General features: G+C 37.7%; 1 protein-coding gene across 1 annotated transcript in view; it reads right to left on the bottom strand.

Moving 5' to 3' along the window:
• Positions 1-439: 439 nt before the first annotated feature.
• Positions 440-14,558, bottom strand: part of ZNF385D (zinc finger protein 385D) — a 386,843-nt gene continuing 372,724 nt past the window's right edge. The window contains exons 7-10 of the mRNA XM_035894054.1: positions 7,972-8,205; positions 5,912-6,090; positions 4,480-4,581; positions 440-673 (exon numbers count right to left, since the gene is read on the bottom strand). Coding sequence (XP_035749947.1) covers positions 440-673; positions 4,480-4,581; positions 5,912-6,090; positions 7,972-8,205 — 749 coding nt within the window. The remainder of the gene's footprint in view (positions 674-4,479; positions 4,582-5,911; positions 6,091-7,971; positions 8,206-14,558) is intronic.

The raw sequence follows: 14,558 nt of genomic DNA, 5'->3' as shown, positions 1-14,558 counted from the left end.
GGGTACTACTATTCACAGTGTTTCTTTTTTTTTCCTTCTTCTTTAATCTACAGAATAAAGTATTTTATATACATTGGAACCAGTTAATGCCCTTTAGACAAATTTGTAAGTTGTTTCATAAAGCAGGAAAGACATTGCAGGGAAATATGTGCCAAAAAGCACAGTCAAAAGGCTTCATAAGTTTTATATGTCACTACAAGTCAATGCTGGAGATCAGTTCTAAAACGATCAATACCCAAGAGGAATGTTCTCATCTGGAGAAAATACTGCCCATTCCTCCTTTTAGAATTTGTTCAGTTCTCTATCAAAAGTCCTGGCTCTTCATATATACTTTAAACTATAAATAAACACTGCATAGTTCAATGTTCTTGATTTTCTTTTTTGTTTGTTTGTTTTGATTTGAAAAATTATTGCAGTACAATTAATTCCTGTTTGGAGTTCAGTAAGGAGCAAACAGCACGGGAGTATGGGTGGTCCGTATAGGCCCTGGAGCTGGTCGTAGGAGTGCTGGAGGAAGTGCTGAAGTCTGGAAAAGGGTGGCTGCTGGGGCTGCACGAAGACTGAAGGGGGAATTCACAGCCACAGCAGCAGCTGCTGCTGCAGCTGCTAGCGGATTTGGTAAGATTCGTGGAGCCATCGGCTTTGAAGGTTCCTTTGAAAATACTAATTTTACCTGTGGGGAAGAGAGAAAACAAACAAACAGAGAGACATAATTTGTTCATATTAGCTACACGACAGGGAGCTTGACTTAAGATTATAAGTGCAGAATCAAGAAAGAGAGGCCTCGTAGTGGCTACTGACTCTGTGAGCTGTGGGGTCATGACAGGCAATACGATCTCACGCATTGGACAAGGGTGAGCGGGATTTGGTCAGGGACAAAGAGCTTCAGTGTCCTCTTTGTTGTGGGCTCATGCCTTATCACAGAGACTTATAATTTAATATGAGATTAGAAATCAAAGCAAACCTAAAAAGGGGCTGGGCAATCTGCACCAAAGTAAAGCTGCATGTACCCTTCAAGAATTAAATAAGGAAGAATCAGCCATCAATTAAAAGACCTCCGTGTAGACAGCTTTATGACTGAGTAGAATAAAAATATATCCTATTCCCTGGTCTGACTAACAAGGTACTTTTGTTTTTATCACTAGGATGCAAGCTGTACTTAAAATTAAGATCTCCAGCTAGCTCCTCTTTATTAGCTCCTGCCTCTAATAATAAAAACAATTTGGAAAACTCCTCATTTAGAGTTTCCAAAAAGACAAAAAAATAAGCTCAAGCTTTTCCCAGACTGATTGAAAATATTCACAGAGGTCCATTATTATTTAAGAGAATTTACATTTGGTATGCATACAAATGAACATCAGAGTAGTCCATATAGTTTCTGCAGTCTTCAGTGCGATTTCAAGTTTCTAATGAGAAGCCAGGAGCCTGAATACCTTTGTTGTCCTGGTTTTATAACTCTGAGATAAGAATAGAAACCTCATCTAGTGACAAAGAAAAGTTCCCATTGGCTCTGATGGACTTTCAGTGGGTCTGTGCCCTGGCATGACCCAAGGCCTTTTGCAAAGAAAATAAACCTGAATATGTGGTACTGAATATACAGAATATGAATATATGTACCATGCTGTGGTACATCTCGGTGTAAGTACAGACATTTCTCACTCACAGGGAAACACAGTTTCTCATCCTTGAATTGAAAGGGGCTTTCAAATATTTAATTTGCATTATATTACTCGAATACTTTCCACTCAACAGTACCTTGGCGAGTCAATAGTCAGAAAGTAAGGACAGGAGTAGTCTGGCATGAACCACCAGCGGGTTTCATCATTAAACTATCATCATATTCCAAAAAAACTGGTTCTTTACCAGCCAGACGGATACAGGATTTTGACTTTTCCTAATACCCATTGTCAACTCTGCTGGCCTCAAGGTCCTTTAAAGCTCTAGGACAGATACTCAGAGGGGACCAGATTCTGTAATTCTCTTAATGGAGGTCATAATGGATGCTACATACAAAATTTCTCATGGTGCCTATGGAAAGCAATGATCAGATCTTTTCCTTGATCAGTGTAACACCCACTGATCCAAGCTGTCTTCTTCCCTTGCTGAGCATTTGACTTTATCCTCCTTCCTTACATTTTTTAGTAAATACTTTTTTTCACCCTTGTTTAGAACAGACAAGAAAAAAACCCCTCTCTCTAAAAAAAAATTTTCCTGAGTTTAAAGTACAAAAAAACCCCAGCTCAAAACAACAGGGCTCTGATTGTGGTCTAGAATTCCCAATAAAGAATGTTTATCGTGAGAGCTGTTTTATTGTGGAAAGTTTGGACTATCAAATGCCTGATGACCTCTTTCTCTCCAGTGTAGTATTTTATACATGCTGGACATTTGTGGCTTGAAGAAATATCAAGCAAGTCCCGACATTACAATATTTCTTAAACTCTGAAATAGTAGTGTGGGAATTCATAAAACTTCTTTCTCTGTAGCATGCAAAACTAGACCAGAAAAAGCAGTACAAATGATATTGGAAACATGGCATTGGAATGTTTTTGGTCTAGAAAAGCTACGAAAATGTAGTATGCCCTCTTTCTAACTTCTGTAGAAAAATCTTTGCTGATGCTCATACCCTTTTTGTCACAAAGAACAAAGATCTTATGTGACTTTATATTAACTGTTATTCTGTGATACTGTGATCTTACCATTCTTGGAGGAATCAGGAACTTCTAATGAAGTTAGATAGCTTTTCAGTTAATTTATCAACATGGTTCTGATTTCAAGATAGCTGCAAAACCAGTAATATTTAGTATATACAGTACTTTGCACCTTCACTTCAAACCTCTCTGCAACTACTAATTAACACACAGGTCAACATTGAGAGTAAAGTAGCCATTATTCCTTTCCTTTCCAATGAAGTAAACTAAGGGACAGTAAATGACATGAAAAATTAACGGAGAGTAAAGAAAAAGTCTACAGCTCATCAAAACCATTTGCATTCGAAGTAAAATTAGCACATCTTTGGCTTGTTGCTATGCCATTTTGCATTTCGAGTGACAGCAATTTTGGTATTTTCTCCTATTCAAACCCAAAAAGACTAAATGGAGAAGTGCTCTTATCCTTTCTCAGTGTAGCCTCTGTTCTACTCCTTCTTAACCCCCCTTTGCCTCTTTGCTCACCTCTGCCCTGACTTGAATATTGTAAGCAATTGGGAGTGAGGGAGCAGGAAAAGGTCACCTTGCCTTTATTTGTCTATGCAGCAACTAAATGGCCTTGATTCCTTGGCTGCAGCTCTCAGAAATCACCATTACGTAAATTGGCAAACAGAGAACTGTGCACAACAGAAAGAGTAATGTAATAGTTATTTTCATCCCCTGGGAAACAATGAATTTCCTAAAGGAATAATAATCCTGTCAGAGAGGCTTTAGTGATTCCATATCCTACTTACCTAATTACATATTTTCTATTCCTTTCAGTATGTATACGCATTGGAGACCCTGGTCTTCCTGGTGGATTACTGAAAAACCCTATGGGGCTATTTCCATACTTGTGGATCTGCCAGAATGGTGCACTGCATTATGCTACAACATCGAGGGAAGCTCCTACCCAACTGAATCATGCAAGAATATACTTATCAAGAGGGCTGCCCCAACAAGGACACACTTTTCTGTTGTCAGGAAAAGAGCTTTAACTCAACTTAAACTGGGTTTTCACAGAAAAAAGCTCCATATTCTGCCTGCATTAGAGAAGATGATCAAGGAAAAAGAGGATAATCTCTATGAGGCCCATGAAACAACATCCTCCCCCTGTCAAAACTGTCTATAAACCCTTACAAAACACCATGGCACATAAAAAAAATCATGCAGCTCATCTGATGGAGATAAATGTCAGCTGTTTCACTACCCCACCCACAATATAAGCTGTTTCTTAACTAATGGCAGGATCCTATTTAAAAAGTAAACCTTTTTCTCAGCTTTTGAAGCTAGTAAGAACTGTGTTTCAGACAGTTTACCCTGGCAGTCAAAAATGTGACCAGAACCATCCTGAATCTGAGTGGAATGAAATGAGAGAGGGATTTTTTTAGTTCTTTCAATTGTTATCTGAATAATTTTCTAAATAAGGATAGAATAAAGGTTTTATGTTTTATTTAGTCATTTCATCACTATTGTCCTTGGTGAAAACTGGAATAATCCTGTTTGACATCTGGATGTTTCTTTCGTCTGTTGCTCTCTAGTGACCTTTGAAACAAGCTTCTTTTCTGAGGTTATTCAGAGTAGCTACAAAAAACGAGGCCCCATGGGTTGCAGTCCACACCCATCAAAGCATATAAAAAGTCCCTTGTGGGCTTCCACGGGCTCATCCAGACACTTGTATACTCCCATTGCTTACACTATCCCTCTCATTTTAAGCGTTTTTCCACTTGTGTTTTATAAAGACCATACTCAGCAGGATTAAAATAAAAGTAAAATAGAAAGCTGATTGGCTTACCCCTAGAGGATGTGTTCCCTTTTGGAGTTTGTTGTATGGACTGTATTTAGGTTTAGGTGGCTTCCCAGCAGCTCTGTCTTTGTGCCTTCTACTGCTTATGTGCTGTTAAAATACATTTGGGGAAAAAAAAAAAAAAAAAAGAAAAGAAGAGTGATATTTCCTTAATAGATCATTTCAGGTTCTGCTTTACACAAGGGTGCTCCAATACTGGTGGCTACGGCTCTCCACAACAGCATTACTTTGAATAATTCAGTAACTAATGGGAATAGGGTCTGTTCCAATTTGAATGATTCTTTGTGCATCACATATTGGGACTGTGATTTTCCACAGTGCTCAGTTCAACTCTGCTTCCACTGTAGTCAATGATTTTCTCACCTTTGTTAACTTCAACAGGACCTGAATCAAGTTAAAGATAGAAGCCTTTGAAAAATTCTTCCCTATCTCACCACCCACCCAACTCAATCCACTGCTGATAGAAGAAAGTTTTGGAAGAATATTAGATCGTAGAGCATCCCCTGTTCAGGGGTGGGGTGAGGGGGAAAAGGTCACCAAATTGTTTAAATCCCTAAGAAGCCTAGACATCCTTTTAAGCTTTCAGCTGAAAGATGGTTACATATCAAACTAAGTGACAGTTAAAAACCCCCGCAAAATCCATTATCTTCTTCATAAAACCTATGAGTTTTTACAAGAATCCTTCTACACAGACTTTATTGCAGTATTAGATACAAGGGACCTTTTTCAGAACTATATTTATACTTTGATTTTCATTCACAAGAGAGTTCTTGCAAAAAAAAAGACAAAGAACTGGACATTTTTTTTCCTGAAAGCAGAAGACAAGTACTGCTATTGTCCATTACAGAATTTATCTTCATTCATGTAAAGTTCCTTAACAAGTATTTAATTCTAAAAGGCACATGGAATTAAACAAAGTGTTTTTCAGAACAAAGGCTTTGTTCATCTGAAGAATGACTGAACATAACTTGGTGTAATTGCAATTTAGAGGTCATGCTTCTCAGTTACAAAGTAACGCTGATTAAAAAAAAAAATTACAAATCCTCTCCATCCCACAATTCTAAGCAGGTTATTCAGTGTTTTGTGAAAACACTGGCTGCACCCACCTCCACATCTTTGTCAAGGCAAATATCATGCAGTACATGGCAGGATTTATTAGCTCATGACAATTATAGTAGCCTAAAGACAGTTGTAACGTCACACATATAATCAAGAGTTTTCGAGAAAATATATTCCGTGCAAGGGAAAAATCATATCCAAACCAAAACATACAGCATGAAAGACAAGTACAAAGGGCAAAATCTGTAAGCTCCATTTGGATGTGGACGGTTAGACTGACAGATGCTGATTGTGTTGGTACTTTATCACCATGAAAACAAAGAACAGCCAAGGATTCACACTCTGCAAGCTAGCTGAGTACCTGTTTCAGTTGTGTCTCAGAGTTTACGTGCACATCACATATTTCACAGTGAAATGTTTTGTTCTGAAGGCCTGTGTTTCCTTTATTCACAGGTCCTTTGCCTTTTACGCCTGCCCGGGGAAAGGCTTTTATGGTTCCACTTCCATTCCGAGCTTCCAGCATAGTTTTGTGCTTAGTCCCTGGAGACATTAGAAATGGGAAACAGAAACAACTTTGGAAATTTGGTTGCATTCATTGGGTTTTTTTCTTTTTAAAAGAAAATCACATGAACCTCAGCTTGGTGCCACGTGCTATCCTTGGAATATGCCTGTGTTTGTCTGTACCAGATTCATACCAATGTAACAATATTTCACATCTGATAATTAATTATTAAATTACATATCTGCAGGTAATGCACTAGAACAAAGCAGCCACACCAGTAAGTAGTGGCACAATCAGGTATCCTGATGTGAAGTTAAATGGGTGTGACTTTTCTCATTAACTCCTGCTGCTAATAAGACCTGAATTGTAGTTGCAAAGGAAAAGTAATTTAGCTATTAAAGATGTAGTTGGCTTTGATTTGTAGTCCTCCTAAATGGATTGACAAATAGTATGCATTATTAGCTTACACTTAAATATGTAATTAACTAATTAGTCTCCAAGTCAAAAAGGGGTGTAGGTTCCTGGCAGCAACCTATGGATCCTTAATGGCCTGGACAGAAACCAAAACATGTGAGAAACATACATGTGAGAAAAAAAACACTTTTTTTTTTTTTTTAAAATAAAGTTTGTAGAGAAAAAAATAGCGTGCAGTTGCTTTACCTTCATTCAGACCAAACAATTCCTTACACTGTTGACTTCCACGCAGGTAGTCTGTGATGATAATGGCTTACTTCCATGTACAGAATTAGTATGCACTGGTAATTGTATGTATCCACATGTATACTTTTACAAGTACACATGTGTGTGAGCACACACACAGTTTATCAGCACAGACAGCAAAAACTTGGAGCATTGTTTTTAAATATTCAGAATAATGTTTTGGCTCTCATCTTGATCAGAAAAATGTTCTAACACGAGTACATAACATTTTTTAACTCTAAAATGAGTCTAGCCCTCATATGAAGTTAAATAGGTTAAATGGGTACAGCTTTATGAACTTGAATTTTCACCAGTTGAATATCTGGCATACAGCAAACACAGCATTCAGAACTGATTAGGCTTTGTTTCTCATGAATACCAACAAATTATCATTTAAAAACCATTGATCATCTTGCTGCAGGTATCATCACTGTCTCTCTGTTTCAAACCTCTGTTTACCCTGCTGGCAGGTAACCCCTGACATCCAAAATCAGGAGGTTTTCTGTAGGTCTGTTACAGGTGGTCATTGCCACTGCATTAAATCCCAAGATCTTTTAACCCTGCTCGCCACAAAGCCAATCAATAAGATGCTTAAAATAGTGACTGTGAATGATGGCTCTCTACTACTGGAACTTATCGATGCTGCTAGCTCTCATAACAAGAAAAGGCTTAAAAATTAAGAAAGATGGAGGTAAGGAATAACCCATTCAACTCTCATGCAGCAGTTGATATCAGCTGATGAAAACAGAGGAAAAATATACATAATTTTAACAAGTTATTAACAGACAATATGGAGCTAAGAATTCTAACTCTCATCATTGAACTCTGACTCTTTCAGCCTTAATTTGTTAGATTTCAAACAAAACTAATGGCATTCATACTCAGTTTGCTAGCTGGCACAAACAAAAGTATGCAAACTCTGAACACCAAAGGTAATGAAGCATGTCATTTAGCTCTATAAGGTTTGGAAGCCACGAAAACTAAAATGTAAGAAAGTGGTTAACTTGCATGCAATAAAATTCCTTTCTTCCCCTTTTATGAAAGCCTCTTTGCCTGTCATTTTTATTCTTTAGTAGTTAATGAATTCCATGTAATTGCCAGTTTTCTGCCACCTCTTTGTCCCCTGCTGCAAGAGATCTAATCTATTCAGGGGAAGAAAATTGCAGAGCTCTTGAGACAGAAGGAAAAAAAGGAAGAAAGCAAGCACCGCTCCGTCTCACCACTGTTGTGCGCCTCCAGCTGCGAGGCAGAGTTGACAGCGACTTTGCATAGTGAACAGTACAGCAGTCTTTTTGCTTTTTCTTCCTCAGTCTCAACGGAAGGGCATGTGGTGCTGCTAGTGGCTGTCGTGGGGATTTTCTCCACTTTAGAGGTGATCTCAGTTGTCATAACACTGCTCTTCCGTATTTCCACGGTTGTCGTCGTTGATATTGCTGGTGTCCCTGTGGTAACATCTGTGGGCAAAGAGAGGAGATGGAAACAAACAAACAAAAAAAAAAGGTTGTGACCTTTGGCATTTGCTTGTTTGCATCTTGATGCTGTAGCCACACAGAGAGCCAGATCGTGCTGGTGATGGTTTGACTAATGGTAACGAACTAAATCTGACCTTATTCTTTGTATTTTGTGTGGTTACAAAATACAGTACTGCCATGTAGTGGAATGCCATGCATTCTGTCTCCTATTCTGCTAACACCCAGTAAATCCAGAATTCATAAACTGAGAAGACAGGTCATTAAGACTGTACTGTACAACTGAAAGATAATCCACAAAACGAGGTTGTGTAAATTACCAGTACAGCAGGCAGTTAAAGTTTATACGCAGCACTTCAGATGCACAAACTGCATAGTTCCGCAAAATACTTACGCTGATTGAGTAGCCAAGCTAAAGTTTTAACATTCTGTACTAATAAAAATAAAATGAAAATAATTGTATGTTCTTGATATCTGATAAAATAAAATGTTAAATTGATACTTCACTTGATATTAGCCAAAACTAATATTAAATGAATGAAGGTAATTATTAATACACAGTATACATTTATCCATGCATTATTATTATCCATTATTGCACACTAACAATACATACTAATAATAGTAATTAAATATACAGCACTTTACATCTGAGACCTACACAAACACTAATAAGATTTCTGTGCTGGGTATCAGTGGTATGTATTGAAAAACTGTAAGCGTGTTACATAGCTAAATCTATTTGGAAACTAGTGCTTCCATCTAAGAACTTGTGCTTTTTCTGTAGTTTTCAAATACAAGACAGAGAAAAAGCACAATGTTATTGTGGTTTGAATAATATATACATGACATTTGGATACGGACACGGCAGTACCATTTGGTAGTTAAGTATTTAGCAGGGTAGAGGACAGTAAGATCCAGCACTGAGCCAGTGGAGAAGATGGCAAGTAAGGGACAGGGGAAGGAGAGAAGGGACTGGAGTTGTTCTGCCTTTGCAGTGTTGTGTTTTCTCATATTAAGCCTACTGAGTAGCAGCTTCCCCCATAAGAAATCTTAGTTACTTTGCTGGGATACTCCTGGAACTGGGTACTTTCCAATATGGACAGGTCATTTTGGTTTCGTATATCCCTTGGTGTTAGTGGTGCTCTACCTGTACCAGGCTTTACTCATTGCCATGTATTAGAAAAGGCAAAGTAACAATTCTTTGGTTTATAGATCTCAGTGTGTGCTGTGATGCAGGAGGGACACAACTAACTCATGCTGCAGAGGTGTGTTTCAGACTAGTACTGTTCAACAACTTCATTAATAATGAACACACCTATTAACTAAGAAGTCAACAGCAAACTGGGAGCAAGTGCAAACACGCTGGGAGACATGATTCAAAACAATTTTAACACATTGGGGAGACAGGCTAGAAAATGAGATGCTTTTCAGTAAAAGCAACTGCAGGAATCCACAGTCAGTAGTATTAATCTGATCTATTAAAACAGGACGAAGAACAGCCCCAGCACTGCTTTTGGGGCTTTTTTTGTTTGTTTGTTTGTTTGATTGATTGATTTTGGGTTGGTTGGTTGGTTTGCTTTTTCAGAAAAAGATTTCAGTAGCAGATAACAAGATGAACGCAGATGTCTTATAACATCGCCTTATGAAAAAGGTCCCCACTATATTTAAAGTGCAAAGTGAAAGACTTAGGAAGTATTTTTTTCTCCTCTAATCAGCACTGGAAGCCCTGTGTCCAGCCTGGGGACTGCAATGTCAAAAATTAACAATTAGTTGCTTTTTTGTTAATCCAGCAGCAATACAAATGCAAACCAACAAGAGAGGGGTTGCAAGGGAGGAAGCCAAAACACATCAGAGGTTTACAAAATATAGGCTGTGAATACAGAGGATGAAGGGTAAACACTGACAACATTTTTCATATCTGTAGAAGGTAGCTAAAAATAAGAGAATAAACTCTTCTCCCTGATCCCTCCTAATAGGACAAGGACTACTGGATTAGAGCAAGAGAGACTTAGATTAGACATCAGGACATTCTTTCTAATATTAAAGCTTGTAAAGCCTGAAAATAGCCTACCTCCAGAGATCTGGAAATACTGCTTACTGGAGGACTTGGAACTGGCTGAACTAATATTTGCAGGAGCAACCCGGGTATGATCCCCTTTCAGTCAGTGGGAATAGGACCCTTCAAGCCCTATTAATTTCTATACATTGTGTATTTTGTAATGTTTCTATACATTCTCCCAGAGGGTTTTTAAAAATTATTATTCATAGAACAAAGAAAGCAGAGTTTGTCACGTGAATATTCTACATATTGCCAGGCATTAAAGAATATAGCAAAAAATGAGGTCCCACTCAAGGTCTAATCAAAGTATTTTTCTCTCCTGAGAGTGAGTCTGGAGGTGGTTATATCCTGAAGGCACTGGGGTTGTCAAATACTGGTGCAGAAGGAATGGTGTGACCTTGCTGAACATTCTGTTCTTATTTATTATTTTTTTACAGACCAACAATAATGCTTCAAAAGAAAGATACTATTTTGAAATATTAAGTCTTTTGTTGGGAAACTGATGAGTACATGCAGCCTTTGTAGTTATGTCCACAAAATGATACATTTATCTAGTCACTCCTTTCCCATCCCAAAGAATCCGTGTCCATGTTGGCTTTCCTTCATTTGAAAGTTGCTGCAGTGAAATTATTTCCTCAGAAGCCCACTCCCAGCAGTACATTACACTGCTTTTAAAACTTCAGTTTCTCCATCCTGGTACTACTGTACAGTAGCAGGTCTAGCCAATGTGCTTTCCTGGTGAAAAGGAAGGCAGATGGCACCAGGGAGAGGGAAGGAAAAGTAAAAAGTAAAAAGAAGACATTAACATTCTCTCAGGATTGATGGCAAGGTTGGTGCTCATTCTAATCTTGCAGGAAATTAGATATGTACATCAATCACCATTACCAGCTTTGCAGTGCAAGGGTCAGTATTTTGCCCTAAGCAAAATATAGATCATCATTTCTTTATTTTCCATAGGAAAGCCTGAGGCAATGAACAACAAAAAAGCAACTTAAATAACTGCAGATTTTATTCTGCTTCAAATATCTGATCTCCTGTATCTATGCTGATCTAATATTTCTCTATGTAATAATTTTAAAGTGAGAAGAATCAATTATGTTAGTCCTTTTGAGGGTATTTTGATATGCATGCGTAAAAGCAGCGTTGCATATAAAAATTAAACTAAAAGTGGTAAATGTAATCAGCATATTCTTCAACTAAAAAAATATCAAAATTCAGTGCATACATTCTACACTTTCAAAAGGTGCCCTATATTTATACATTATATATTCCACTAATGCAAATGCATTAACAACATCAAAACATATACAAGAAAACATCATCCAAGTTCACCATGTAAAAGCTGCTCCTCCTCATATAAACTTTAGAATTATCTGCAGGAATTAAGGAGAAAACATTTTAAAAGCTGTCAAGTAAGCTTACAAAGAGGGAATTCAAATCCTCTTCTAACCTAACCAGCATGTGTGTCTGAATATATTACAGTGTTGCTGCCTGTACACAGTTCAGTGCCCTAAATACAGGGTACAGCGTTTAAGGTATAAGGGATTGAAAAGAAAAAACACCACCAAAACAGGAGTAGCAAGGCATTTGAACTGATGCCTTGAAGACTGAATCAGCATTTCTTAGCATTATGTTATGACAGTGCTTTAAGAACTATTTCAATAATAAATGATCTAAAATCGAGCTAGAAATTCAGTCGCAGTCAAATGGAGGATTTGTTTCTGGTGACGCAGGCTTGCAGCACTGTGCTATTTTCATACCAGTGGCCTGCAGCAAATATTCATTATTGCAACTGTCACTGCTTGGCTTTGGCATAGAAGCTGATTGCTAATATGGTACGGAACTGGACTCCAGCAGCAAAAGGGAACACGTCAGGATTCACAATAATCCACTTGTATTCCTGGTCTTAATATAGCAACAGAATAAAAATTAAAAATACAAAAAAAATTACATTAAAATATGGTCAGTGGCAAAATCAAAGATTTATTTTAACAAGAAGACAAAGCCAGATGAAAAATGTTCTGTGAGAATTGACTCCTTTGGGTACTACAGATACCATAGTTCAAGTGGAAAACTGCAAGTCTGTGATTAAGGTCCTCCTAAGTAAGCAGGATTAATTTTATATCCCAGCTACAAGGCTCATGAATTTTCTTTAGGCTGAAGAAACAGAATATTACAACTCATGTTTTTCTTCTAAGTATGTGAAAGTCTCACTCATCAGTTCCTGCTACTAAGCACAAGAATTTCTTATCCTGAAACTATAAATAGACCCACAGAGAGAAAAGTGCTCTGACTTCAAACAAATCACAACTGTTTATGAGCATGTTTTTTCTTCCGCGACCTCAAGTGGCATGCATTTAAAAAATATCCGATTTAGCACATACTCATGCATTCTGGTCTCATTTAAATAAAACTTTGCCTTTGACATAAAAGGATTGAGCATTTGGCCCATAATGCTGTCCAGGAAAAAACAAAAAAACCCAACCACCACCACCACCACCACCCCACCCCTCCCCCAAAAACCAGAAGGCACATTCTTTCTCATGACAAACAGAAATTGATATGAAATATTTCACCATACTATGAGACCTCTTAGTATTGCAAAAATGTTGTCAGCTGGCTCACTTAGAGCAAACCTACATCAAGTAACAGAATGGTCCCGTATGGGCGCTTGATGCTGGCATGTTCAAAAGAGTCTTGGCATATAATTTTCCTGCCTACAAAGAACCAGGTCCTCAGTTTCCTTAGGCTACTTTGAAAATCCTATGCTCTGTGTCCTCTGTGCTAATTTGAAGATAAGACGTCATTTCTTTTGAATCTATAAATATAATAGTGGAGTATATAAAAAACAAAGTACCGTCCCAAAAATAACTGCAACTGACTTTTTTCGTGCTTGGCTGAATTTCTGTACTCATATGCTAAAACATAAGCATGTGTGCTAGCACATTGGCTGGCTTTGGCACTTAAACAAAACACTTTGAGGAACTTTGACACAAATGTATTGACTCCTCCTCCTTTATATGTGCAGAATACAAACTTGCATAGTTTGCGGTTGGTGGATATTTGGCCCATTACAATATATTGTACAGAAAATTCTTTCAGTATCTTATTATGAAAATTCCAGTCATTAGACCTAGATTTACATTCAAAACCTGGATTCCATCTATTTTTTATAGATATATCCTTCCCAGAATGGGTATCTTTTACTTGGAGAGTCAGAAGTATATTTTTAGAACTTCGAAGGACCCATGTAATTTTTTTTTTGTAAGAAAAAACTAATTACAACAGCATGGCTTAGAGAGTTAAGTACCCTACATCACAGGATTTTTTGGTATAAAAGATCAAAATATCTGAATGACAGTTGTGTAATTCATTACTTTATGATAAGGCCTCCTTCAGTGAAGTGACACAAAATACTGTAAATCATGATATTTACCTGACCTTCCACAGGATGGATACTTATTTATATGCAATAATGGAAGAGTCAAGAGCTCTGAAGTAATGAACTCAAAAATTTGTATGACCAAACAGGAACAGAATTTGAAAATTTTTGATGAGCTGTCTTTTCTGATCTTGTTTTTTAAACACTGGCTATTCACCTGTTTTCTCTCCCTTCCCCTGTTACTGTCCTGGCTCATCAGTCACTTTCTTGCTAAAGTTCCTTGTTACCTTGCTTTGTCTAAGCATGCACTGTGATTGCTTCTGATACCCAGGAAGTGAAAGGCTGAACCTATCTAAGGTATCATCCCAGCCTTTGCGCAAATGTACAGAACAAGCACCACTGAAAAACTAAAGGACTGAAAACTTTCCCAGAAACAGCATGAAAGCCGAATACCAGGAATTTTCTTGGTTTATAACTGGAAAAGCAATGACCTCGGTATTTTGACCAGTCTCTGTTTTTTAACAAATAAATCACATTATACACAGTGTTCATCACTCAGAAACAAAGGAAGAAGAAACAAGTGGCTCCATAACAAGCGGCCTTGTTTTACTGCTGCCTCTACTCCCTGCTTCCCAGTGACATGCCTTGGTGGTGACCTGATGGGAGGGTGACAGAAAACAGGACGTGTGGTGACAAAATGTGTCTACAGAGAGAGCAAGAGTGAAAGTTAAGTAGCAAGCTTCACGTATTTGCTCTGTGGATTTTTTTTCTCTAGTTAAACTCAATTCTGCACAGTCCTAAAACGACCTTCTTCATTAATTAGCAGTACATGATTTTCTAATGAAATTATACCTAATTTTTACTAGCAGTTTCTTTGGTTTAAAGCACAGTTCA

The sequence above is a fragment of the Egretta garzetta genome, unplaced genomic scaffold (genome assembly GCF_000687185.1).
Source record: "Egretta garzetta isolate BGI_Z169 unplaced genomic scaffold, ASM68718v1 scaffold94, whole genome shotgun sequence".
Lineage (NCBI taxonomy): Eukaryota > Metazoa > Chordata > Aves > Pelecaniformes > Ardeidae > Egretta > Egretta garzetta.
This window is presented reverse-complemented; position numbering and strand designations above follow the sequence as displayed.